Source organism: Macaca nemestrina, chromosome 19 (assembly GCF_043159975.1).
Source record: "Macaca nemestrina isolate mMacNem1 chromosome 19, mMacNem.hap1, whole genome shotgun sequence".
NCBI lineage: Eukaryota > Metazoa > Chordata > Mammalia > Primates > Cercopithecidae > Macaca > Macaca nemestrina.
Window position 1 is genome coordinate 889,297 of NC_092143.1, and position 26,729 is coordinate 916,025.

Sequence of the window (26,729 nt, forward strand, 5' to 3'; positions counted from 1 at the left end):
GTGGGCTCTCCTGTCAGCACAAGGCAAACAGCCCTGGGACCCCCCAACCCACCCCCGCGTGTGCCCACTCTCCCGAGCCAGCTTCCCACTGGTACCAGCAGCAGCCACTCCTGTAGCCAACAAAGTGCTACCACTGCCCCCTCGCCCGACCCTGGCCACCGACTCCTTGCCATTATCTGCCCCAATAGACGCTTCGCCCTCCCGGCTCATCTGGCACACGCCTTGGCAGCGCGGCCACCTCCTGAGCTCCACAAGCAGCTGTCACATCCCTCCCCAGTTAGGACTTGGCTCGAGGGAACCCAGGCTGAGCCTGGCTGTTCACAGCTGCGGAACATGGGGCCTCAGGGCCCCGAGTCGCTTTTGCAGGCCGACTTGTCTGTGGAGAACCAAGAGCAGCCGTCCCTGTTTCAGGAAAGCAGCAGCCCCATAAGTCATCTGTGTGACGAGGGTTGTTTCAGTAACAACAAAGACAACCACACATCAGTGCTACTGTAGCCGCCCTCCCCCCGCAGCCGCCCTCCCCCGGCAGCCGCCCTCCCCCCGCAGCCGCCCTCCCCCCGGCAGCCGCCCTCCCCCCGCAGCCGCCCTCCCCCCGGCAGCCGCCCTCCCCCCGCAGCCGCCCTCCCCCCGGCAGCCGCCCTCCCCCCGGCAGCCGCCCTCCCCCCGCAGCCGCCCTCCCCCCGGCAGCCGCCCTCCCCCCGCAGCCGCCCTCCCCCCGGCAGCCGCCCTCCTCAGAGCACCACGCTTCCCCAACACGCAGTCGCTGACGCCCAGCTCACCTCGGAGCTCACCATCAACTCCGGCACGCTGTGCACCATGGACACGGTCGCCGTGGACAGTGGCACCTGCTGCCTCCCGTTCTTACTCTGCAACCTGTGAGTGCAAGGACAGGTTCAGAGCTTTCCGCTGAGTGCCTGGGCACAGATGCACACGGGGCTCTAAGTGATGGGATTCCCGCTGATGTTTTAACAGACACATGCTGCTATCTGAGCACAGAACTTAATTCTGTTGGCAACTGTGGAAACGTTCTCCACTGTTTAAAGACAGACAGGAAAACTGGTGGAAATACTGAGCTCATGGCCACACTCGTGAACACACAGAGCCACAGTTCTTCATGAAAACAAACCACAAAGTCACACAGAAACAGAAACGGGCCCTCAACCATGAAAATGCAGAAAAAGGAGCTGCCACACCTCCCACTGCCCAAGTGATAAATCCAAGAAACCACTGGGCACTAGAGGTAAAGCAGCCCCCAGCATGGGGGCGCTCGGGGGAACCAGCCAGGCTGTCCTGAGGGAGGCGCTGCTCCAGATACTCGGCGACCTGCGTCTTCACAGTCAGGAGAAAACAGACAGGTCTCAGCCCTCCAGCACCCCCACGACCACAACTGACAATGGCACGAGGCTGGGGTGATGGCAGAGCGGGAAGGACCGCCTCCTAAGGAAACCCGCTGAGTGGGACTCGCGTGGGGCCCAAGGGAGGCGTCTGCATCTGCCGCTGGGAAACCAAGGGCCTCACTGGGTCCCTAGCACAGCTTCTCAGCCTCCCGGGAGGCCACCACCTTGAGCCCCAGCAGGCAGATCTCACTCTTCTGGACACTTACTGGGTGAGGTCTTGGCCACATTCAGCACACAGGCCTTTCATGACAACCGGGTGGCTGCATCCTTCCAGTCTCACCAGAACCGCCCTACAAAACACGAAGGGAAGAACACTTCAAAATCGCTTGGTTTATCACAGGAGCCCTCCCGTACGAATTTTAAAATCTAAGTTTTCGTGCCAATACTACACCAACTCTCGCATAACTTTGTAGGCAGGTGGCCTCACCGCTTGAGGGCATTTCTTCGTCTGTCAAATGACTTTCCACCTGTAGGTCTCTCTCACGAAAACGACACGCAAAAAACAACACGCCACCACGCCTCACCACCCCCGTGCCACCCGTGGAACGGCTGAAAACACAAGGATGTCTGGTTCAAAGAGGAGACTCGGGGAGAACGTAAAAGTTGTCTCAAAATACACATTTATATGTGATCCTCTGACATTTGTGATAGAGAACTTATAAAATCTAAAACTTTTACATCATTCCCAGTCTAGAGAGAGGCTGATGCAACTACGTTTTCCTAACAAAACTACTGTAATATTCTGGTTTTATATAAACACAAACTGTTTCGTTTGTCCAAACAGTGGTCATCTGGAAGAAGTGCTGAAATCTGAAGGCCACAAGACCAGAGGCCGCCCAGCTCTCAGCATCCGCCCAAGGTGCCTGCGGCCCCACACTCCCGCCCCAGCTGGGCTGCTCCGACCACCCTTCCTCGAAGACATGAGGCCAGTCAGCACTCAGCGCCCACCCCTAGGTGCTCACAGTCCCACATTTCTGTCCCAGCCGGGCTGCTCCAACCACCCCACCCACAGACATGAGGCTGCCCAACACTCAGCATCCGCCCCAGGTACTTGCAACCCCACACCCCCCCCAGCTGGGCTGCTCCGAACACCCTGCCCCACGGACACACACGAGGCAGCTGCCCAAGCTGCATCTGTCAACGGGATTTTTCCAGGCGGGATGCCCCATGGCCCACCGAGACGCCCAGCCATGTCATCGAGAGGGCACGAGGATCAGGCCGCAGGTGGCAACGAGGCGGAGCTACATCCTCCATGCCCACTATGCCATGGCGGGCTGCGCTGGGAGACTCGGAGGGGCGGGTCTGCAGTCTGGAGGGGGTGGAAGGGAAGCTCGGAGGGAAGGGTCTGAGGCCTGGAGGGAAGCAGAAGGGAGTTCTTCCCGGGGAGGAGGATGGGCGTGTGCAGATCACCCGGGAGAGGAACGGTGCTGAGGAGACACGACACGGTGCGGTGCGGGGCTCTGTGCCCTCGGGGATGGAGTGGGCTGCCAGTGACCATCAAGACTCTGAGCTCCTCTGGGTCCTGGAACCCTGATCCTGACCCCGCGAGGAGAGTGAGACAAGGCAGCCCTGCCCCTGCACCTCCTCTGCCCTCACCAACCCCAGGACCCATGACACTTCCCGGCCCCCACAAGCTCACACAGAGCCTCCCACCAGCCCCCCAGGAGGAAACCCAGACACATCTAAGTCAGAATCAGAAGAAACAAGAGGAAAGAGAGAAAGAGTCATTAAAAAAAAATCACAGGCCAGGTGTGGTGGCTCACACCTGTAATCCCAGCACTTTGGGAGGCTGAGGCGGGAGGATCACGAAGTCAGGAGATTGAGACCATCCTGGCTAACACGGTGAAACCCCGTCTCTACTAAAAATACAAAAAAATATTAGCCGGGCGTGGTGGCGGCACCTGTAGTCCCAGCTACTTGGGAGGCTGAGGCGGGAGAATGGCAGGAACCCGGGAGGTGGAGTTTGCAGTGAGCTGAGATGGCGCCACTGCACTCCAGCCTGGGCAACAGAGTGAGACTCCATCTTAAAAAAAAAAAAAAAAAAAAAAAAAAAATCACAAGGAGAACTCTATCGAGAACTCTATTCTGTAAATCCAAAATTCTCAGAAATAGTTTAAAAACTGCTTCTTACTAGTTATAAGAATCTAAATTTTCACACTCAGATTGGGCTTTCCCAACCCAAATATGAAACCTCCTGAGCACGGACACGACAGCACACGGGAAACTCCACACCTGACCCTGTGGGAAGGGCAGCAGTCAAAGCTCTGTTCACGCATGAAACTATTACAAGTGTTGTGTAAAATTACCTTCGGGCTGTGTGTATACGGTGCATATGCAACATAATGGATTCTGCACTTGGACTCGGGTCCCAACCCCAAGACATCTCGTCACGTATATATGCAAATACTCCAAAATCCAAAAAAAATCCAGAAATCCAAAACACTTCTCTGTCCCCAAGCAGTTTGGACAAAGGAGACTCAGCCCTTATGAGGTTTTTTCTTAAACCAGACAACAAATAGTGATACCTGTTGGAAAAAGTGTTAAACTTTCTAAGGTGACAAGTATGATTTCTTTAATTTTACCAAAGTACTTTACGATGAATGATTACAGTTCTGCCCTAAAATGCCCAAATGAGCAGACTTAACATAAAAAACCCAACCTCTGAAAAAAAACAAAGAAAAGAAAAAAAAGAAAAAGAACACACAAACCCCCACACTGGAACATCCTCCCTCCCGGTCACGGCACCTGGTCAAAGACACCACCAGGCTTTCCAGGTCTCAGGGACACCTGCTCCCTGCTTGCTGAGGCTGCGGGGGCCATCTCCGCCCAGGAGTCTGTGTCCCCACCGCCATCACAGCTGCACTCGGGATGTCCACATCCAGGTTCCTCCCCGGTGCCTGGCACCCTCCAACCCCCACCGCCGACTCCCCGGCTGAGCTGTTTTCCTCCACCCACAGGGCTCTGCGGCCCCACCACCAACACCTAAACCCAATCCTCCCAATGGCCCCATGTCCTTCCCCTAGGCACTGCTCCTTCAGTCCTAGCAGCAACCCGACTTGGGAGCCTCAGCCCCTTTAACAAGCGTCCCTGGTCTCCAGATGACATCATTTTGCCATCGGCCTTCTGCAAGGAAACCCTGCACAGTTCCTGCCCCACGCAGGACACCAGCTGCGGGCTACTCACTCCATCCTCTGTCCCATGCAGGACACCAGCTCATGGCGGGCTCCTCCTTCTATGCTCTGCCTGACGCACGACACCAGCTCACGGCGGGCTCCTCGCTTTACCTTCTGCCCGACACAGGACACCAGCATGCTGTGAACTCCTCATTCTACCCTCTGCCCGACGAAGGACACCAGCATGCTGTGGACTCCTCATTCTACCCTCTGCCCGACGAAGGACACCAGCATGCTGTGGACTCCTCGCTCTACCCTCTGCCCGACGAAGGACACCAGCATGCTGTGGACTCCTCATTCTACCCTCTGCCCGACACAGGACACCAGCATGCTGTGGACTCCTTGTTCTACCCCCTGCAAGGTGAAGAGAGGGAAAGGCGACCGCGGCAGCACCCGACGCTCCTGCCCCAAGGCTGCAGGTGCAGCTCAGGTCTGAAGATTCGCGGGTCTCTGTAACCTGACGACTTCCGGCTCAGTCTGTGTGTGCCCCTCGCAATGCTGGCTGCAGGTGTTAAAGACACAGGCTAAACCAGCTCATTCAGCAAGGAGGAAGCACGTACAGGGCGAGAAAGACACTGCTGCCTCCTGCTGTGACCTCTCCTTCATGTGCACAGCTAACGGGCAGTTTGTATTTATTTGCTTTGCTCATTTTTAAACTAAAACTACGGCTTGGGAAATATTTTTTCAGGAATCCTCAAATATGGTCTAGGAGGACTTTGCCAATCTTTCCTAAACATGTTAGCATGAAGAAAGATCTGGGGTGTCTCTAGCTTAATCAATAAATAAGTGGGTTTTTTTTGTAGAAAGTGACAAGTTGATTCTGAAATTTACATGGAAATTCAGGAAACCTGGAATTTCAATTTTGAAAAATAACAGAACTTTTACTACCTGACTTCAGAACTGATCAGGCACACACCGTAAACACATGGAACACAGGAGTCTAGAAAGACTCAAAGTCATGACCAACCGACAACCAACCAAGGTGTCCAGCAAACTCCATGGGGGTGGGGCACCTTCCAGCCAGTGGGGGCTTCACACCAACGGATAAAAAGACGCCTGCAGAGTGCGTTCGGCAAAGGTTTTCTCCCCTGTTCCCCACCCTGAGTCCACCCCGGGAGCCGTCCCCTGTTCCCCACCCCGAGTCTACCCCGGGAGCCGTCCCCTGTTCCCCACCCCGAGTCCACCCCGGGAGCCGTCCCCTGTTCCCCACCCCGAGTCCACCCCGGGAGCCGTCCCCTGTTCCCCACCCCGAGTCCACCCTGGGAACCGTCCACTCTTCCCCCAGCCTCAGTCCACCCTGGGAGCCGTCCACTGTTCCCCACCCCGAGTCCACCCTGGGAACCGTCCACTGTTCCCCACCCCGAGTCCACCCTGGGAACCGTCCACTCTTCCCCCAGCCTCAGTCCACCCTGGGAGCCGTCCACTCTTCCCCACCCCGAGTCCACCCTGGGAGCCGTCCACTGTTCCCCACCCCGAGTCCACCCTGGGAGCTGTCCACTCTTCCCCACCCCGAGTCCACCCCGGGAGCCGTCCCCTGTTCCCCACCCCGAGTCCACCCTGGGAGCCGTCCCCTGTTCCTCACTCCGAGTCCACCCTGGGAACCGTCCACTGTTCCCCACCCCGAGTCCACCCTGGGAACCGTCCACTGTTCCCCACCCCGAGTCCACCCTGGGAACCGTCCACTCTTCGCCTACTTCCAGTCCACCCTGGGAGCCGTCCCCTGTTCCCCACCCCGAGTCCACCCTGGGAGCTGTCCACTGTTCCCCAGCACGAGTCCTGCCTGGGAGCTGTCCACTCTTCCCCTAGCCTCAGTCCATCCTGGGAACCGTCCCCTGTTCCCCACCCCGAGTCCACCCCGGGAGCTGTCCCCTGTTCCCCACCCCGAGTCCACCCCGGGAGCCGTCCCCTGTTCCCCACCCCGAGTCCACCCCGGGAGCCGTCCACTCTTCCCCACCCCGAGTCCACCCCGGGAGCCGTCCACTCTTCCCCACCCCGAGTCCACCCCGGGAGCCGTCCCCTGTTCCCCACCCCGAGTCCACCCTGGGAGCCGTCCCCTGTTCCCCACCCCGAGTCCACCCTGGGAGCCGTCCCCTGTTCCCCACTCCGAGTCCACCCCGGGAGCCGTCCACTCTTCCCCACCCCGAGTCCACCCTGGGAGCCGTCCCCTGTTCCCCACTCCGAGTCCACCCTGGGAACCGTCCACTGTTCCCCACCCCGAGTCCACCCTGGGAACCGTCCACTCTTCGCCTACTTCCAGTCCACCCTGGGAGCCGTCCCCTGTTCCCCACCCCGAGTCCACCCTGGGAGCTGTCCACTGTTCCCCAGCACGAGTCCTGCCTGGGAGCTGTCCACTCTTCCCCTAGCCTCAGTCCACCCTGGGAACCGTCCACTGTTCCCCACCCCGAGTCCACCCTGGGAACCGCCCACTCTTCGCCTACTTCCAGTCCACCCTGGGAGCCGTCCACTCTTCCCCACCCCGAGTCCACCCTGGGAGCTGTCCACTGTTCCCCAGCACGAGTCCTGCCTGGCAGCTGTCCACTCTTCCCCCAGCCTCAGTCCACCCTGGGAACCATCCACTCTTCTCCCAGCCTGAGTCCACCCTGGGAACCGTCCACTCTTCCCGCAGCCTGAGTCCACCCTGGGAACCGTCCACTCTTCCCGCAGCCTGAGTCCACCCTGGGAACTATTTACTCTTCCCAACCCCGAATCCCCCTGGGAACCGTCCACTCTTCCCCACCCTGAGTCCACCCCGGGAGCTGTCCACTGTTCCCCCACTTTGAGTCCACCCTGGGAACAGTCCACTCTTCCCCAACCCAAGTCCACTCTGGGAGCTGTCCACTCTTCCCCCAGCCTGAGTCCACCCTGGGAGCTGTCCACTCTTCCCCCAGCCCAAGTCCTGCCTGGGAAGCTGTGTGACCCCTTGCACAGTGACCCTAGGCTGCCACCAAGGACGGGGGCCTCTTGCTCCAAAGAAGGGCTGGTAGCAAGGCCAGGTGCCACCTGCCTTCCCCAGCACAGGTCTAAGAGCGAGTGTGCGCTGGCCCTGCTTCCCACAAACAGCCTCCCTCGGGCCATCAGCTCAGCCTGAGGTCTGAAAAAAGTTGACCGTAAGCTGAGCTGGGCGTGCACTGCCTGCTGTCACCAACAGCGTAATACGAGTCAAACAAGAGCCACTGCAAAACCGAGGTGCCACAGGCAGGGTGACTACAGCAGATGCCTAGTTCTATATGAGGAAGAAAACTTCTAGAACAGCATCACAAGCTGTAACAGCTGGGTCTTGACAGACAAGGAGGAAAGAGGTGAGGGCTGGAAATGACAACCACGCAAGGTCCCGGTGGCAGAGCCAAGGCCGGCTCCTGGCACCTGCGCCCAGTGCACGTGGGCAGCACCCCCCAGGCTCTCAGCAACGTGGACCAAACGCAGACCTTCCGTAGAAAATCGTTCGCATACTGGCCACATCAGAGTCACATAATTTTCTGTACTGGGGTCGAAAGGCTCTGCCTGTCTTATTCCAGTGGAGGCTCTGCTCCCCCAGGACCCCTGTAGTGGCTGGAGACACTCCCGGATGTCACACCTGGAGGCAGGGACGCTGCTCAGCATCCCACAGCATGCAGGACACTGCCAGCCAGGCCATCTGGCTCAGAATGTCTGTGTGTGCAAAGGCCGGGAGACCTGCTTGCAGACAGGGAGCAGAGAGCAACATATTTCCTTTCTTAACACGAGTCATTTCTACACTTCGTCTTTGCAGACACTGACACAAAACAGGGGTGAAAAGCCCTGAACGCTTCCACTCCAGCCTCCACGCTCCAGCCTCCACGCTCCAGGCAGAGAAATGTCTCCACACCTTAAAAAGGGGAGTGACACATTGTGGATTCTTTAACACGGATACAGGATACACAAGCGTAAAAACACCCGAACCAAAGCGCTCAGCCCAAAAAAGTCAAATCAGTCACCAATAAACGTTTTCTGGTTTGTCCTAAAGAAAATCCATGAGAAAGCCATGATATGCAATTTCTAAACAAGTTATCTTCCTCAAAATACCCAAGTGTAGTAAGTACCAAACTCTCTGGGGTCTGGGCTCTCAGCTTCCTCGGGGAGGTCCGAGGGCACAGGCACAGCAGAGAGGACTATGGGCTGGGCCTGGACCACGGACGCCATCGCCTCTGAGCATCGGCTCCAGGTGGCTCCAACCTTCTCCCTTCCTTCTACAGATCAGGAGGGCTCCAGGGTCTTCCCTAAGTTCCAACATTCTGAGTACAGAAATGTATTTAGAGGGAAGAGTGTATTTTCTGCACCTAGACCTTGGGTTTCCAAATGCCATTCTCCACTAAGAGGATGCAGGACTTGTTAAGAGAATGGCTGATTCCAGGACTGTGGCCAGGAGAGCAGCAGCCACGAATCTGTTACGCACACAAGGTGGCAGTGCTCAGCCGCCAGGAACCAGCACCACGGGGATCCCGCCAGCCACAGCTGGGATAAACTGTGTGTCAAGGCAAATAAGAACAATAACAGACTATAAGCCATTAAATAAGAAGCCATGAGCCTGCACTGCTAAATAGGCATGTTAATTACTTGTTCTTTTTTTTTTTTTTTTGAGACCGAGTCTCGCTCTGTCACCTAGTTTGGAGTGCAGTGGTGTGATCTCGGCTCACTGCAACTTCTGCCTCTGGGGTTCAAGTGATTCTCCAGCTTCAGTATCCTGAGTAGCTGGGACTGCAGGTGCGCACCACCACACCTGACTATTTTTGTATTTTTAGTAGATGGGGTTTCACCATGTTGGCCAGGCTGGTCTCAAACTCCTGACCTCAGGTAATCCGTTCACCTTGGCCTCCCATGTAATCATGGGATTACAGCATGAGCCACTATGCCCGGCCTTATTTGTTCTTATGGCAGAAAGCCAACCAAAAAATGGAGAAGAAATGCTGGAACTGAGAACACCACCCCTGGAGTATCATCCTAGAAATGAAGCGATTCCAGCAGGAATCACTGAGAGATACCCAAAACGGCGGGTCAGCTTGGTAAGAATGTAAGGTATTTATGTAGTAACAAAGTATATCTTTCAAGTTACTGAATCACAACAGGAAAAGTAGTAACTTTTTGCAACAGACACCGACTTCACCTAAGGCAGGCTCTGGGACAGTCTTATCAGAGTGCATTGCTGTGATCTAACTGAGGGACGTCCTACAAAACCAGGCAATGATACCGAAAGAAAGATGGATGGAGGAGCTGACTTGTGAGGGTTCAACCAGCGACGCCACGTGAGGCCCACGGTTTGCTTTTGTTACAAAAGACTTTGAAAGGACTGCCGGGAAATCTGCAGAGCAGGAAACCGCACTGTGTGGACGTCCATTTCTGATTTTGGTAACTGCACAGCCATCATGTAAGAGAGTGTCTTTGTTTTCAGGAAACTAAAGTATTTAGGGGTGAAGTGACATCACACCTGCAACTAACTCTCCAACTTCAGAAAACCGTGCGTGTGCGTGGGCAAAGATAAGCAAACGCAGCAGAGCATTAACATTCGCGGAATCTGGGGTGAAGCTGGTGTGAGAATTCTGTGCACTGTTACTGTAACTTTGAAGTCAAAAATTATGTCCCAAAAGAGCCCAAATGGTTGGGTGTGGTGGCTCACGCCTGTAATCCCAGCACTTCAGGAGCCTGAGGCAGGATCACCTGAGGTCAGGAGTTCTAGACCAGCCTGGCCAACATGGTGAAACCATCTCTACCACAAATACAAAAATTAGCTGGGTGTGGCCAGGAGCGGTGGCTCATGGCTATAATCCCAGCACTTCGGGAGGCCAAGACAGGTGGATCACCTGAGGTCAGGAGTTCGAGACGAGCCTGGCCAACATGGTGAAACCCTGTCTCTACTAAAAATACAAAAATTAGCCAGGTGTGGTGGCTCACGCCTATAATCCCAACACTTCAGGAGGCTGAGGCGGGTGGATCACCCGAGGCCAGGAGTTCAAGAGCAGCCTGGCCAACATGGTGAAACCCCGTCTCTACTAAGAACACAACAATTAGCTGGGCGTGGTGGCGGGCGCCTGTAGTCCCAACTACTCAGGAGGCTGAGGCAGGAGAATGGCGTGAACCCGGGAGGCGGAGCTTGCAGTGAGCTGAGATCGCGCCACTGCACTCCAGCCTGGGTGACAAGAGTGAAAATTCATCTCAAAACAAAAAGCAAACAAACAGCGTGAAAGGAACGAGTGTTGTTGTTTTGTCTCCTGTGTAGCCACAGGGGTAGGAGGGTGCTCCAGCACCAGCCCCAGGCTGGAGTCCAGTGCTGTGCACACAGAGTGCAGTCGTCAGCTGTGGCTCACACTCTGCACCTGGTTCAGTCGCCCAAAGCCCAGAGGCAGCCCTCTGGGAGAACCTGCACAGCGGGGCTCTGGCAGCGGTTCCTGAAGCTGTGGCTGTAAAGCACAACGTCTGAGGAATGTGAAGAAGGAACAAGGGCAGTCCAGCCCGATTCCCAACGTGGCACACATCCACACAGAGCCACGGCGGGGAAGCTTCAACACCGCCACTGTGGTCTAGAGCAGGTCACCCAACAAAACCAGTTCCCAGCACGGCTCAACACCACGTGGTGCCACGTGCACCACACCATTCAGACCCTACTGCCCTCTCTGCTGGCTAAACAGACCTGCAACGAAGGTCCTTGCCTCAGAACCTCAACAGACCGCAGGGAGCCATGGCGTCAAATGCTTCCAGTGTGAAAACACTTTAACCCCAGGTGGTATGCTCAGGACAAAAAGCCAACTGTCACGGAGCAGGCCCACCAGCGAACTGAAAGTCAACGCAATGCTGGTACCGACTCGCTAACTCCGTCATTCCCGCTGGTTCACAGTCAGCACAAAAAATGCACCAAAACAGTATGACACCAGCGTTATTCACCATTTAAAGCACCATAGGAAAATAACTCTTTCAAAAGCTACTTCAAAAGTATTACAAATATTAAGTGAGTTAAATTTTAGCTCCAATTCCTCTTAAAATTGTAAAGAATTTTGTACATAGATGATGCTGAATATATATTTAAAAATCTATCAAGACCATCTCTTCATAATCTTTAAAAGGTACATTTATCCTTTAAAAAATATCACCTGAATCCTTTGAAACTCATCGGTTCCATTCTGTCTACATTCTCTTTCTCCGCGAAATACAAAAAGCACTTTTTCTGAGACAAAGAACTTATTTCAGTTTTGATATTTGTGCACTTCTAAAATACACATAAAACTGAGAATTCATCCATTCTTCTGTACCCAGATACTAGATGATTTCACGTAACCCACTTCAAAACTAACTTTAAAGGAACCATGAAAATGGAGGCACATCTGATAACACACAACATTTCTGAAACCTACCAGCTATTTCCAGGCGGACACGCTCCAAAGGCCTTTATCTAAAAGATTAGATCGGAGATACCTAAAAATCACGACAAAGGTAAATCACAGATGAACACAACCAAGGAAGGAACAGGCCCAGTGGTTTTCTGTCAGGTGAAAAGTGGGAAAAGCAAAGCACCTGAAGTGCACCTTACCCACGTTCCGCGGGCGACAAACCGGCAACCCCCGGGCTTCAGACACAGATATCATTTCTAAAGCATCATTCTTTACATAGTGCAGGCAGCAACAGGGGAGAATAAAGTTATTCTAAGGAATTAATTATTAGAATTATTAATAATAAAATTATTCTAAAAGACTTACCGGTTCATCAAGATTCTCAGTACCCGGATGAAAACGAACTCTCCTTATTTCCAGGACCTGACCCTCAGATGACGACGTTCATGCAGGACTGAACCACATTTAGAATTTCCGAAGCTTCTACTCCCCAATCACAGAATAAAGTGGGGGGACTAATCCTGGGTAGTAGCCTATTCTAACTTCATTACTATTTCTCAAAGACTCCTATTCTAAAATCTACAAAGCAATAAAAATAGAAATACTGTTACTGTTGGAATGATCTTCATTTTACTCAGCAATGTTTCTCCTGCTCTTCTGTAGCACCCTCACACCCCGCACTGGCCAATGCAGACGCTCTTCCTGCCGACCAGCTAAAGGCATAGGTGAGGCCAGTCGACGTCACCAACCCTCGCACACGGCCTCCATCTGTTAGTTCTCACTGGTCACCGCAGGCTCCCTGATTATTTTAGGTAATTTCCCCTTTCTTTGGAGATTTAAATATCTCCCTGTGAGTGACTGGGAAAAAAACCAAAGCAAAGAAATCTGTAGGAAAAGAAAGACTTCGTTTCTGAAAGATGGTGACCTGTCAGAATATTTTCTATTAAAATAATTGCACTCCACTAAACGCTACTGTGCTAGCTACTCCCCCCACACTAGGAACCTCCATGGCTGAAACCTGGTCTACAGAGAGCAGCACGCGGAGGACCAAGGACGGAGGCTCTCTCAAGGCCCTGAGCACACCATGAGGTGCCTGCACCGTCCTCGCCAGGACCCTCACACCCCATAAGGGGCACCGCGGAGAAACGAGGACTTAGAGACCACGAGGTCCCTGCACCGTCCTCACCGGGGCCATCAAACGCCATAAGGGGCACCGCGGAGAAAAGAGGACTAGAGACCACGAGTTCCCTGCACCGTCCTCACCCGGGCCATCAAACGCCATAAGGGGCACCGCGGAGAAACAAGGACCAGAGACCACGAGGTGCCTGCACAGTCCTCCTCAACAGAACCCTCACACCCCGTAAGGGACAGGGCAGGTCCAAACTTCTTGGAACCTCAGTTTCTTTCCTATAGAGTAAGGAGGCCCTTCTGCCAGATAGGATGAAGCCTGACAAAAACATATAATCTTATTAAAGATCAGAACAACAATCTAGTGACTATTGTAACTTCACCCAAATGCTCCCAGAATGGTTCTTTGTCTAAAAATAACCACTCATGTGATTAGGATGAATGCAGTTGATAACAACAATGAAGGCAACAAGGGCACGGACCCACCTTGCCTGGCTGGTGCTGGTGCTTTTCACAGATTCACTCACACCTGCTATTTACAGAGGGAGGTTTCACGTGGCCACAGGTTCCATCACCTCTCTCCGCTGTGCTCTGCCTCAGTAACTAACACCAGGCTACACAAGACTCACTCACACATACCCACGTGGGATTCTTTCTTTGCTAAAATTCCGTGCTATAAAGAACTGTTTAGACTGACGTTCTGATCTACGCTCAGGACCAGCACGTCCTCTGCTCCTCGGCACTGTGAGCGTGCTGGCTGCTCATGTACAAGCAATAACCACACCTCTCAGTTTCTCAAACACAGTCTCAGCTAAACAAGTTACTGTCAAGCAGCCGGCGGCCAGCAGGGTCAGGAGCCAGCTGACAGCACATGAGCGGACGCTGGAGCTCAGTACGCTCAGGCTGCTGCCGCTGTCTGCTCTCTGCAAACTCCGGTTTAGCTGTTTTCAAAGACACTTCCCGTTATTCCTGAAACACAAGTATTTTTATAAGCCCTGTGAAAGCATCAAGATGAAGGAACAATAATGGGGCAGGCACCCCCTAGTCCCAAAACCATCCTGGGCGGGAAGCTAATTCACAACACCCGCGGGGCGAACACAGCAACCAGACCAAGCCTTAAGAGAGCCACGCTGTCCTCCCCCCAATTCCACACCTCGTCAGCAATGTCCTCAACACCACCCTCGGAAACCTGATTTCCCAAGACTTTCTCCAAAGGCCCTGACCAAGCAGCCACCAGGGCACACAGGCACCCAGTAAGCCCTTGAGGGACCAAAACTGTGTGGCCACATCAAGGGCTTCACCCAAGCCAGAATTCCAACATCAGATCGCCTGCGCATTCCTCAGGCAGCCACCCCGAAACCCCGATTCTGACACCTGCGTTTCTGACCCGTCAGCTGGGCAGGACCTGCTCTCTCTCACCAGGAGCCACGGGGTCCATCAGCGCCGGGGCAGGGGGGTCCGTGTTAAAAGTGGGAGACTCTCTTCAGCACAAGTCCAGGAGCAGATTCTGGACCTCCCCGGCCCTCACACACAGATGAGCTGAAGCCAGGGTCGGAGCCTCCTCAAAAGCAGTTGTGGATTCTGCCGTGCTGGTCTGTACAAGGGCATGTTATTTGCATAACCTGAAAGGGGTGCTCTAAGGATCAATACACAATAATCAGTCTACAAACATTTGAAGCAAACTTCAACCAAATGCTTGCTCTCCCAGATAAAGATCTCAGGAACCTGCAACTTCAAGAAAACTTTTAGAGGTGATCAAGATAAGTCAATTCTAAAACAGCCCCTGTGCGATTCTGGGAACTTGCTCAGTAAAAGTCAAACAGCTGGGCTGGCGAGCAGAGTCACACACGGTTTAAGGCAGTTCTCTTCCCTGACGTCCTCACCTTCCAGCCTCCAACCGGTGTGACACCACAGAAGAGAACCGTGGAGCTGCTGCTGGACATGGCCGCACCAGCAACCAGAGAAAAAAAGAAAAACACGGGAAAAACCTTTCAAGTTAAAGTACTGTGACGCAGGCTCTCTGGAGGAAGGGAGGTGCTTTTCACCAGCCAACGTCCCAGAGGCAACGCAGGGACGAGAACTAAACTCATGCCCATCACCTTCCAACATCAGGATGGAATTACGCCCAATATTCTCCACGTCATCAAAAAGCGGCACAATCTGTTACGGGAAGACTTCCAGATATCATCAGTCCCTCAGTCTGCACGGGGGGCGGGCTCCAGGACTCCTTCAGATTCTGCAGATACTCAGGTCCCGCAGTCAGCCTGGAGAACCCACGGATCCAGAAAGTCAGCCCTCTGTATAAACAGGCTGGGCTCCACACCCAGCAAACAGTGTCAGGCATGGAACCCACGGATGCGGAGAGCAGACGATTTACTGAAAAACATCTACATAAAGGTGGCCCTCGCAGCCCAAACCAAGTTGTTCGAAGGCCAGCTGCAAACTGTATAGAGCTGCTGAGTTGGAACTCATGTCCTGGAGAGATGCGTCACTGTTGGGCTTCAAGCAAAAGCTGCGGAGATTTCTACCTGCATGCAGCTCTCTACAGAGACGTCGGCAAAGCCACAAGTCTACACTGCAGGGCGCTACTCCCATCACAGGCGTGCTGCCAGAGAAACGCACTTGTAACCCCCACCCTGTTCACAAAATCTGTCAACAAGTGACTTAATCTAGCAATTTTCAACTGTGTTCCACAAAGGTGCAGCAGGCATTTTGGGGAGGCCAACACATACCGGCTCCCAACGGCAGCCCGCCAAGCCAGGGCAGCGTCCTCGGGACCGAACAGAGTCATTGTCAGCAGCATGGACTCCTGCTGCAAATGCACCTCCCGAATTCAGCAGCTAACAACCGCGAGGCAGGAACCTGATTCCAAACAGACGACCAGAACTGCCAGGGCACACGCACACGGCTTCAGACTAAAGCCTTCCCAGCCGTTCCTTCCTGGATCTATGGCACCCGTGCCCATTGCAAGGGCAGGAACACCTCTGGAAATGCTGACGTCACACCACCACACTCCCCAGAATGCTCACAAAACCCCTGTCCACAAACCCACAGGAGTACACGGAAATGGGAAAGGAGGCACCTTGAATTCCAGGTAACACCGCCTGTGGCTTTCTCTAAGGCAGGGATTCACCTGCCACCAGTGGACTGGAGGCAGACAGACGAGCCTCCTGGAACTAGAGGAAGACCTGGTGCCACACAGACGCTCCGAGGAGAAATGACATCACGTCAGTGTCTCAAAGGGCCCTGTGACGAACCACTGCTGTGAGGTACCCCAAGATCTCAAACAGCACCTCCCTGTAAAAAAGTACTGACTGCTGGGAACCCGTCATCAAACTAATTAGCAGGCTGATTGATGCACTGGGTTGGTTTTACTCACTAGACTGACTGAACATGGAGTTTCAATACTACCTAGTCACATAACCAAGTTATTCACCTGTCTAGGTCAAAGTGGCCCTTTCTGTACAATCAGAGGAACAGAACGAAACATCAGTACGGCTCTTCGATCCTGGGGTTTTCTGCCCAGAGAATACACCAGCACTGGGGTCTGCCTCCACGATCCTCGCAGGTATGACCAGTGCCCACTGAGGAAGCCGTGCAGGCATTTCCTGGGAGGCACGGCCCTCAACCTCCCAGCCCCACCCACCAGCACGCAGGGGACAGAGTGGGTGCCCGTGCAGAGGGTCAAGGACCCAGGCTCTGTCTCCAAACGAAGCGGAGCCAGGACGTTTTGGGGCTGTGATGGGAAGACTCCTGTCCCAATCCTTACTCCTGCAGAACCAGGTGCAGAGCAGATTCTCAACCAACACAGGGTCAGGGCAAGCCACAGGGACGAGGAACGGCGGCTGCCGAGGAGGGAGAGACTGGCATCCCCCGAAGGAGCGGCATCATTCCCAGACGGAGCTCAGGCCCGGCCCACTGCAGGCTGGAGTGCCCACCTCTCCCTGGAGTTTCTGTTCTGACAATCAAAACCACCACAGCCAGGCGCACACGCGTGGCTACATGCCTGTTCATCCCAGAACACAAGGGTAGATTCAGACACGGCTGGACGCTTCGGTGTTACGGAAACACATCCCAGAAGGGGTTCTGGGGTCAGAGCACAGTTACGGACAGCTGTGGAGTCTGTCACACGCCCACATCACCTGCAACAATGCCCACTGTGGTCAACCACGGGGCCACTGCCTTCGCTGCAGGCCTGGGTTCCGCCCGTTCCTTAGCCACGAAACAGAGCTGCACCAGGTTTTACAACTGCGTTTCACAAAGTTTACAAAAATTTAAAGATGTGCACACGCCCATCAATAATAGGTCTGGAGCCTGCCTGATGACTCTTGTGCTCACAGCCACCCATGAGTTTTCCCAAGTCACAAAGGTGGAGCTAAAGGAAGGGGCGGGGACTATCACTGCAGAAGGAAAAAACAAACACCATCGCTTTCCCAAACAGTAACTTCGTGTCGCTACGCAGGACCCTTTCATCTCAAAATGCTCCCCATTGGTAAAACCACAGGTGGTGACTATCTAGTTTTAGGGGAGAAGCGCAGTGCCCGCGTCCCGCTTTATCGCCCCGTCCCCTGGGCGCCCCTGCCCACGCGGCCGCAGCAGCCCGGGCGGTCCCCCAGGACCCCTCCCCGGAGCCGCCCGCCCTCGGCCCCGCCCGGCCCGGCGCACTCACCCTGGAGCGACCATCTGGCCCGGCTGCGCGCACAGCTCCCGCACCACGCCCGCGCGCTCCGACCTCAGCCTGCGCTCCGACCGCGCGGGGCGCACGCAGCCCCCGGAGGCTGCACGAGACTGAGGAGCCCCAGCGGGCTGCGCGGAGGCGGCGGCCTCGAACACGGCCAGCACCGAGCCGATGCGCACGGCCGCGCCCGCCGCCACCCTCCACTCCAGCAGGCGCAGCGGCGCGGGCCCCGGGCAGCGCACCTCGGCCACGGTCGCCGTCGGGGCGCCCTCGGAGGAAAGGCGGCCCGCGGCCGGCACCTCCATCGCGGACAGAGGGAGGGCGGGCGGGCGGGCGGTTGCTACGGGGCCTGCGGTGCGCTCAGAGCGCAGCGCCCACCGCGGCGGCACGACCCGGGCGGCGACGCTTGTAGTTCCTCTCGGTACCGGCTTCCACCCGCCGCCTGGCCCGCGCCGACTTCCTGGAGGGCGCGTCACGTCACGGCAAGGGCGCCGCGTGCGTGCGTGCGTACGTGCGCGTGTAAACACGAGCGCCGCGCGAGTGTCGGGGCCGGCTCCGTCTTGGGACCAAGCCTGCGTGCCGGCCGCGGAGTACTGCGTTTCTGCGCCCTACTTTTCCTCGGGGAGCCGGCACCGTGGAGCAGTGGCATGCAGCGCGGCCCGCTGTCTCCCAGTCCCACTGACAGTCCTGGCGCGCTCGGAACTTGGTATCCCGGCGTGCATCGCGGGCAGGGCATGGCGGGACTACGAGTCCCAGCGTTCAACGCAAGCCTGCGGCCTATTACCCCGTCACACGCCGAGACCCAGCCTCCTGAGACTACGAGTTCCGGCATGCACCGCGAGCCGCTCTCCTCGACTTCCGTCGCGCACTGCGAGTCCCAATGTCGCGAGACTACGGGTCCCGGCATGCCGTGCGCGCCGCAGGCAGAGAGACCTGAGGCTGCTGGCGTCCGGGGGGCCCCGCCTCGTGTCCCGGTCCGTGTCCAGCGCGGACCCCACGCCGCGGGAGCTGCTGTGGTCTTCTCTTCCTCCGACCTCCCCTTCGACGCGGAAGCGCAGGGGCAGGTGCGCCGCCCTCGGCCCGCGCAGGCGGTGGGCCCGCTTGGGGCAAGGCGCCCGGAAGCGCCTGGTGGGGTCAGAAAATCCGAGCGACCGCAGCGGGAGGGCGGGCACGGCGCGTGGTCCCAGTGGCCCCGGGCGAACCCTGATGAGCAGCAGCCGCAAGTGTCTTATTAAAGGAGAGCCAGTTTCTACGTTTGTCGGGAGTTTACGTGAATTAAGCTGGCGGGCGGGCGGCCCAGCCTGTAGTCCCAGCACTTTGGGAGGCTGACGCGGGCGGATCACCTGAGCCTGGGAGTTGGAGACCAGCCTGGGCAACATAGCAAGACCCCATCTCTAAAATAGATTCATTAATACTTAGCCGGGCGCGGTGGCTGAGGTCCCAGCTACTCGGCAGGCCGAGGCGGGAGGCTGGACTGAGCCAGGCCGCTCTGGACTGTTTTTACTTTTTCAGCCTTAATACGTGCCCGAGTTCTTTTTTTACTGTGTATCTTTGTCCTTACATATATAAATGTTATGTACAATTGAGATTATCCTGTATTTGCCTTTTCCCCTCACTTTTATATGGTGGCTTTTCTCATGTTAGTAAACATTTTGGAAACTGTCGGCCTAAAAGGAAGCGGAGGCACAGTTTCTTTAAGTAGAGAGTTTATTTGGGCCACCCTTGAGGAGCAGAAATTCAGGGCACCCTGAGTGTGTACTCCGATTAGCAGTTAGCAGTGGGTTTTAAAGGCAAAAAAGGGAGCCAGGGAGTCGACTAAAAGGAACTTGTTTGTCAGGAATTTCACTGGTTTACAGAAATAATGTTGATTAGTGACTGACTCTATGTTGTTAAGCTGTTGAGTGTGGGTGTAGTGTCCAGTGTGGCGTTATTAGGTTAATTTATAGCTGTTTGTAGCGCTATTGCCACCGGGCGCGGTTTAAAGAGATGAACACAGGTCAAGGGGTAGTGGGGCGTGATTGTCACCTCATTTGAATGTCTCTCTCGGCCTGATAATTAAAAGGACTCACATTCCTCAGATAAAAATTCTGTTTTCTGATACATTTGGTAATTAGAATGGCACAGAATGGGCACAGTGCCTTTTAGCCCTCACCATTACTTGCTGTTAGGAGTGCATTTTTTGTAGCTGTGGGGTTTTGCCTATCTCTGCTGCCTTCTCCAGCCCCTGCCCCCATGACTGCAAGGGAAAACGTGCGGCGCTCACGAGATAGCGTTTATGGGATTTTTTTTTTTTTTTTTTTTTTTTTTTGAAGCGGAGCCTCGCTCTGTCCCCCTGGCTGGAGTGCAGTGGCGTGCAGTGGCGCGATCTCGGCTCACTGCAAGCTCCGCCTCCCGGGTTCACGCCATTCTCCTGCCTCAGCCTCCTGAGTAGCTGGGACTACAGGCGCCCGCAACGGCGCCCGGCTAATTTTTTAAAAAATAGAGATTGTGGGAAAATGGCACCAGCAGTCACAGTCTTTCAGTTTCTCACAGTCCCATAAAACAGAGCAACCAGGTAACAAAACTAAAAGCATGGGCAACATTTACAGGGCCACTGGATGATGAAGAATTCCCATGAACCCCTCGTTGACACTGTAAGGACAGACTACTCAAATGTAGCTGCCTCCTTACATACTCTTAAGTTTAGCCTGTAGGTTTCTCCATACATAGTGATCTGTAATCTAACTGGATGTGTGGACAGAGTATAACCTGCTCTTGAACCAGTCACGGGTGGTCAGCTCTTCAAACTCTGTTTCTTTTTTTTTTTTTTTTTTTTTTTTTTTTTGAGACGGAGTCTCACGCTGTTGCCCAGGCTGGAGTGCAGTGGTGCGATCTCGGCTCACTGCAAGCTCCGCCTCCCGGGTTCCCGCCATTCTCCTGCCTCAGCCTCCTGAGTAGCTGGGACTACAGGCGCCCGCCACCGCGCCCGGCTAATTTTTTGTATTTTTTTTAGTAGAGATGGGGTTTCACTGTGGTCTCGATCTCCTGACCTTGTGATCCGCCCGCCTCGGCCTCCCAAAGTGCTGGGATTACAGGCTTGAGCCACCGCGCCCGGCCTAAACTCTGTTTCAATAGGCCACCTGCGAGCTGTAGCCGCCTGCTATTTGCCTTCTGTGCCTCACTCTTTTTTCTGTCCGTAAGTCTTCGGCCACACAGCGGCACTGGAGTCTCTCTGAGCCTGTTGTGGTTTGAGGGGCTCCCTGATTCCTGAATCATTCTTTGCTCAGTTAAACTCTGTTAAATTTAATGTTTCTCAAGTTTTGCTTTGAACACTCCCAGCGGCGCAAGCCCTGGGTGATGTCAGCGCCTGCGAGAGAGAAAGCAGGGTGCGCAGGCTTGCCTCAAAGGATGTTGACGTGTGTCGGCATTCCCTGTTTGAACCTGTTCCCACCGGTGGCGTGTGAACTTTGGTTTGAAAACATAACTCTGTAAAAGGGGAAGAACCATGTGTTATTTAGGGATTTGAAATGCAGACCTTGATGGAACTGACAGACTGATCTAGGTAGACAGATGTGGACATCCCTAGACGATTACAACTCCAACCTGGATAGATGCCCTGTGGTCTTCCAATTAGAGATGCTAGACAGCAAATGAAACTTACCTTGTCTTTAATTGGTGTGCTACCTTTGGTTAAAATCAGCTATCTTACAGGTATCATGAAATAAAACATTAGTATCAACAGATTGAAACAAATTTATTGGGAAGAAAGTGAGGCCACAGTCAGGAAAATTAGCATAAGCCACCACCTCGTAGTCAAGAATCTTAGAAACAGATGTGTTTCCCAGAATTCTGAATTGTTCCGATGTTAGGAAAGTGATGTGTGCATGTTCCATTTGGGGGCCTGGGGCAACACCCTCGTCAAACTGATGCTCCTGCAGCAAAATACAAGCAGGGTGAAAAGGATCATGGGTAGTCTCATGCCAGTTCAGGTTAGACTTTCCTGCCAAATGAAGTACACAAAACTTTCCATGTTTAGAACTATGGATTTGGGCCAGACACTGGCTCATGCCTGTAATCCCAGCACTTTGAGAGGCCGAGACAGTGGATCGCTTGAGCCCAGGAGTTCAAGACCAACCTGGGCAACATAGCAAGACCTCATTTCTACAAAAAATTGGCTGAGTGTGGTGGTGTGCACCTGTCTGGAGTCCCAGCTACTCAGGAGGCTGAGGTGGGAGGATCCATTGAGCCTAGGAGGTCAAGGCTGCAGTGAGCTGTGATTGCACCACTGTCCTCCAGCCTGAGCAACAGAGCGAGACCCTGTCTTAAAAAAAAAAAAAAAAAAAAAGGATACTGGGGCCACAGATAAGAGGTACGGACTGTAATGCAGTCACCTTTACGTAGTGGCCCAGGGGAAAGGAGGAATCTCACACCCCAGAATTGTAGGTTTATCCGTGTCTCGGTGGTTTCGGTGAAGCCTCTGGTCGCTTTTCCTCACTGACGTGCGTTTCCTCCAAACTCACCTGTGTTGTTTGATTGGCATACGAGCGTCCGTGCTACGAGGCCAGGACAGAAAGAGGTTAAGGGGAAGGACAGCAGTTGTTGAACCTCAAAGCTCACTAGGCACAGGTGAGAAAACATAATACTTCTGTCAACCTAAAGAACAAACAGAGAAAGCCTCTGTCAAAGAAAAAAGATATTTTTTTCAAGCATAGAGCATTGCAATGGGAATATACATTCCACAGTAAAGGCTGCACATTCAGAGGGGGAAGGAATCACGTAATTATTTTGAGATAATGATCCTTGGTACAGAGATCGGTAACAAGGACGATCCAGTCTGGGGTTGGACAGGCAATTGCTGGGCAGGTGATCTTGCCAAAGCACCTTTTGTGTAAAGTTATGATAGCTTTAGTGCCAGGTTTTGGGTTTTGTCATCGTTTTTGTTATCAGGTGTACAAGCATGAGAACCCTCTCTTCATGGCCTTCACTGACTCTTTTTGTCAGGGGCTTTGTGTACAAGCATGAGAACATTCTCTTCATGGCCTTCCCTGACTGTGTTTGTCAGGGGTGTTGTGTACAAGCATGTTGTGTATACCCTGTGGTTAGGTTTGGATGCCTCTCCATGCTGAGATGGACCTGTCGTTGCTGGTGGTCTCACCCCACTTTGAGGGGAATGATTGCTGACTAGGATCCAGTGTCAAAACCCTTTTAGCCACATTTGAGCAGCAAGGGAGGTTTGAAGGGAGTGGCTCCCTGGATAAGTCTACCTGGAGTGCATTGTTAAGTTCAATTTTGTCTTTTCCATGATCTTTTGCTATCATCTGAAAGTGCTGGGCCAGCATTATACTGTTAGGAGTTGTACTTCTGCAAATCAGTTAACAAGCAGCCAGGTGTGGTGGCTCATTCCTATAGTCCCAGCTACTCAGGAGGCTGAGGTGGGAAGATTGCTTGAGTTCAGGAGTTCAAGGTCAGCCTGGACAACATAGCAATACCCTATCTCAAAAACATGATCTTTATTCCTGTGTATCCTGGATGGAAAAAAAGTTGACAAGGAACAGATACAAAGTTCAAAAAGGGGAAATAAAAAGTAAAATTAATAGTAATATGTCAATCCCCGTTTGCATCCATGAACCCGGCAGGCTTAAAGACAAGGGAATGAATCAGCGACCACAGGGAATTAGGTAAGACTTGAATGACGCGGCCTGTTTTCTTCTTTTGTGTATGTGGGTCTCAACTTTCCCCGAGGAATTGATCCAGGTACCACAATAAGAAATGCACAGGCATTTTCTTATTTAACCAATGAATACTAAGTATTTTTTTTTTTTTTCTAGATGGAGTTTCACTCTTGTTGCCCAGGCTGGAGTGCAGTGGTGTAATCTCAGCTCACTGCAACCTCCACCTCCTGGGTTTAAGTGATTCTCCTGTCTCAGCCTCCTGAGTAGCTGGGATTACAGGCATGCACCACTACGCCTGGCTAATTTTTGGTATTTTTAGTAGAGACGGGGTTGGCCAGGCTGGTCTCAAATTCCTGACCTCAGGTGATCCACCCGCCTCGGCCTCCCAAAGTGCTGGGATTATAGGTGTTACTAAAGGATTTTTAAAGGTTATGCTCTGTTAAGTTACCAACAGAAGCTACTGATTGTGAAATTTCAATTTCATCATTATCCTGTCAAGTGTAAAAGATAGACATTAAGAGTTGAGGAGTTAGGGTCTCCTTGTGATATAGAGTCTTGTTCCAATGTCTGGGGAAAAACTTATGTTTACAACACGAAAACATCAACTTTTCCTTCCAGTTGGCAGCTTGAATATCTCTGGTTGTGGCATCAAGCGGTTTGGTGAAGCTTATGTGTGGACCATACATCAGGCCTGAGGCTTGTTTCTTAAAATGTGTTTAGGTTCATCTTACAGGGCTTTAGGAGAGAAGCAGTTTTAGTTTTTAGTTGGAGAATTATAGCCAAACATTGGAGAAAATTAGGAGAATTCAGGACTAGCCCATTCTATAGGTAGATAACAAGAACTCGAAAACAAGGCTCAGAGCTACAGTCTAATAACAAGGGTATGATAATTTTTCTTTAGAAACATAACTTTTTCTCCCTACACTGATCACATAGGTTATCAGATTTAAAAACCTCTTGAGGCTAGAAAGCCAAACCTGGGCAGATCTTCGATTGTACTTACAATCTGAATGTTCCTGGGCCTGCCAGGAAATGACAATTTTTATTTACTGATTGTAAGGCTGGAAAGCCTTAAAACCAGGCTTTCTATGGATACCTTCAAATATGATATTCAGTCAAAACCTCTGTACTATAATCAAATGCTTCCAATTGTACCCTGCTATAAAGAGAGAATAGATTTTTGTTGAACTTATATAAATAATTATATTGTACTTAAAACTAAGAATATACGTGAATAGTTTCCAAATTTTGGAAGAACCAAGTAGAGAGAAAAATCAAATGCCTCCACCTTTGTTCACTAAACTATATCAAATTGTTGTAAACTATAGACAACTTTTGAGAGAGAATTTTCTTAAATCTGGAAAATAAAACATGTAGGTAAAGAACTAAAAATGTTTCAAGAAAAAGTCATTAAAACATTATCTGTGTTAATTTCTAAATTTCATATAATGAGTATTTTGTTTTGCGTGATCTTGGTTAGCAGTGCCACGGACCCGTCAGTTTCTTCATCAGAGTTCTGGAAATTCCTTTTCCGTTCATGATCTTAAAGTTTTCAGAAATCTGTGTCCAAGAGTTCTTGGAAGTGTTTTTATGAAAGGCTCGTTGGGACTGCAGTTGATTGCAAAGACTTTTAGGGAATAATTGAAAATAATTAGTAGGGAAGCCAAAAGCTTAAAATGGCCACGGTTAAAAATCTGATGAAAATTCCTAATTACCAAGGAAATTTAGTTACTTACATGTAACATATGGCATTTTTTTTCTTTGGGATGTAGTCTCGCTCTGTCCCCCAGGCTGGAGTGCAGTGGTGCTCGGCTCACTGCAAGCTCTGCCTTCCAGATTCACACCATTCTCCTGCCTCAGCCTCCCAAGTAGCTGGGACTACAGGCGCCCGCCACCACGCCCAGCTAGTTTTTTGTATTTTTAGTAGAAACAGGTTTTCACCATGTTAGCCAGGATGGTCTCAATCTCCTGACCTCATGATCCGCCTGCCTCAGCCTCCCAAAGTGCTGGGATTACAGGTGTGAGCCACCGCACCCAGCCAACATATGACGTTTTAAGAGAACAACTGGAATCATGACAGACAGCTGGACTGATATCAGGACCATGAAACTTATAAATTTCATATCATCTTTAGAATGCATTAATAACATAGCCATACAAATACAACTTCAGAAAAAATGTAATATAACAACCAAAATTATGACTGATAACATGTTAGATTTCTATGAGTTTACATGATTTTTGAAACATATCAACAACATACCCGTAAATGTATTTGAAAGAAGACCTAGTATCACTTTTCGTTTGACAACACTTCCCTGCAGTTTACCAAAGAAGCCTAATTATTTAATGTCTCAAGAAGATGAGAGATATGTGAGTCTCTCCAGGAGCACAACTAGAAAATCTGAAAGTTAGTTCTAGGTCAAAAAGACTTAATTTGGTATTCTGGTATTTGGGAAACTTACCAAATATGTCAAAAAGTTAAAAACACTTGATCAAAACAGAATCACAGGGCCAGGTGCGGTGGCTCATGCCTGTAATTCCAGCACTTTGGGAGGTTGAGGCAGGTGGATCACTTGGGGTCAGGAGTTTGAGACCAGCCTGGCCAACATGGTGAAACCCTGTCTCTACTAAAAGTACAGAAATTAGCCAGGTGTGGTGGCGGGTGCCTGTAATCCCAGCTGCTGGGGAGACTGAGGCAGGAGAATCGCTTGAATCTGGAAGGTGGCAGTTGCAGTGAGCTGAGATCACACCATTGCACTCCAGCCTGGGCAACAGAGTGAGACTCTTGTCTCAAAAAAAAACACTACAAGTCATGTAAAATATTAACCATTCATTTAAGCAGAGTGATAGTTAAAATACTTCAAAAGCAAGTACGGAAAATTACATGAATGTAAAAGCCTTAACCCATTCAAAGCTCAGTTTTCCTGAGTAATCAAAAACTTAATAAGAAACAAATCTAGCTTGATTAAATGTAAAAATGTCTTGTGTTTAGGCCAGTTACCAAAAGTAAAGAAAAACCTCCTGCTGTGTGATTGCTTCTCCTTAGATAACTCAGAAGTCAAACCTGAAGAGAAGGGTACTTGAATTTAATTAGACACAGGAAGAGTGCGTCCAGGGTTACGAGTGTTCACTTTATTATAGAGGACTGTAAACAAGAAAAGGAGTGCCTGGAGCAGGGAATTACATGACTCTTAGTAACAGCACAGGAATTTTCTTGGTTACACAGAATAATCCAGACACATCAGGAAAAGCTGGCCAGGCCAGTGGCTCATGCCTGTAATCCCAGCACTCTGAGAGGCCAAGGCAGGAGGATTGCTTGAGCCCAGGAGTTCGAGACTAGCCTGGGCAACATAGGAAGACCCCCC

The 26,729-nt window shown here is 52.3% G+C and overlaps 2 protein-coding genes across 12 annotated transcripts in view; one reads left to right on the forward strand and one right to left on the reverse strand.

The window, feature by feature from the left end:
- The window catches only part of LOC105489269 (CTD phosphatase subunit 1), an 84,299-nt gene extending 66,269 nt beyond the window's left edge, over window positions 1–18,030 (reverse strand). For 2 of the 11 annotated variants that reach the window (XR_011617254.1, XM_024795222.2), the window contains exons 1-4: window positions 4,581–5,294; window positions 3,704–3,922; window positions 1,604–1,687; window positions 780–873 (exon numbers count right to left, since the gene is read on the reverse strand). Coding sequence is in view for 10 of the 11 variants with exons in the window: in XM_024795222.2 (XP_024650990.2) it covers window positions 780–873; window positions 1,604–1,687; window positions 3,704–3,922; window positions 4,581–4,708 (525 nt within the window). In the remaining variant the exon portion in view is untranslated. Of the gene's footprint in view, window positions 1–779; window positions 874–1,603; window positions 1,688–3,703; window positions 3,923–4,580; window positions 5,300–12,270; window positions 13,824–17,701 lie in introns of those variants that run through there. The other 9 variants (XM_071085818.1, XM_011753993.2, XM_071085817.1 and 6 more) reach the window with 8 other exon arrangements.
- Window positions 18,031–18,206: 176 nt separating this feature from the next.
- LOC105489271 (uncharacterized) overlaps window positions 18,207–26,729 on the forward strand; it is a gene marked incomplete at its 3' end in the record, with an annotated part of 41,568 nt that continues 33,045 nt past the window's right edge. Inside the window, exon 1 of the mRNA XM_071085833.1 lies at window positions 18,207–18,774. Within this exon, the coding sequence (XP_070941934.1) occupies window positions 18,358–18,774 (417 nt within the window). The remainder of the gene's footprint in view (window positions 18,775–26,729) is intronic.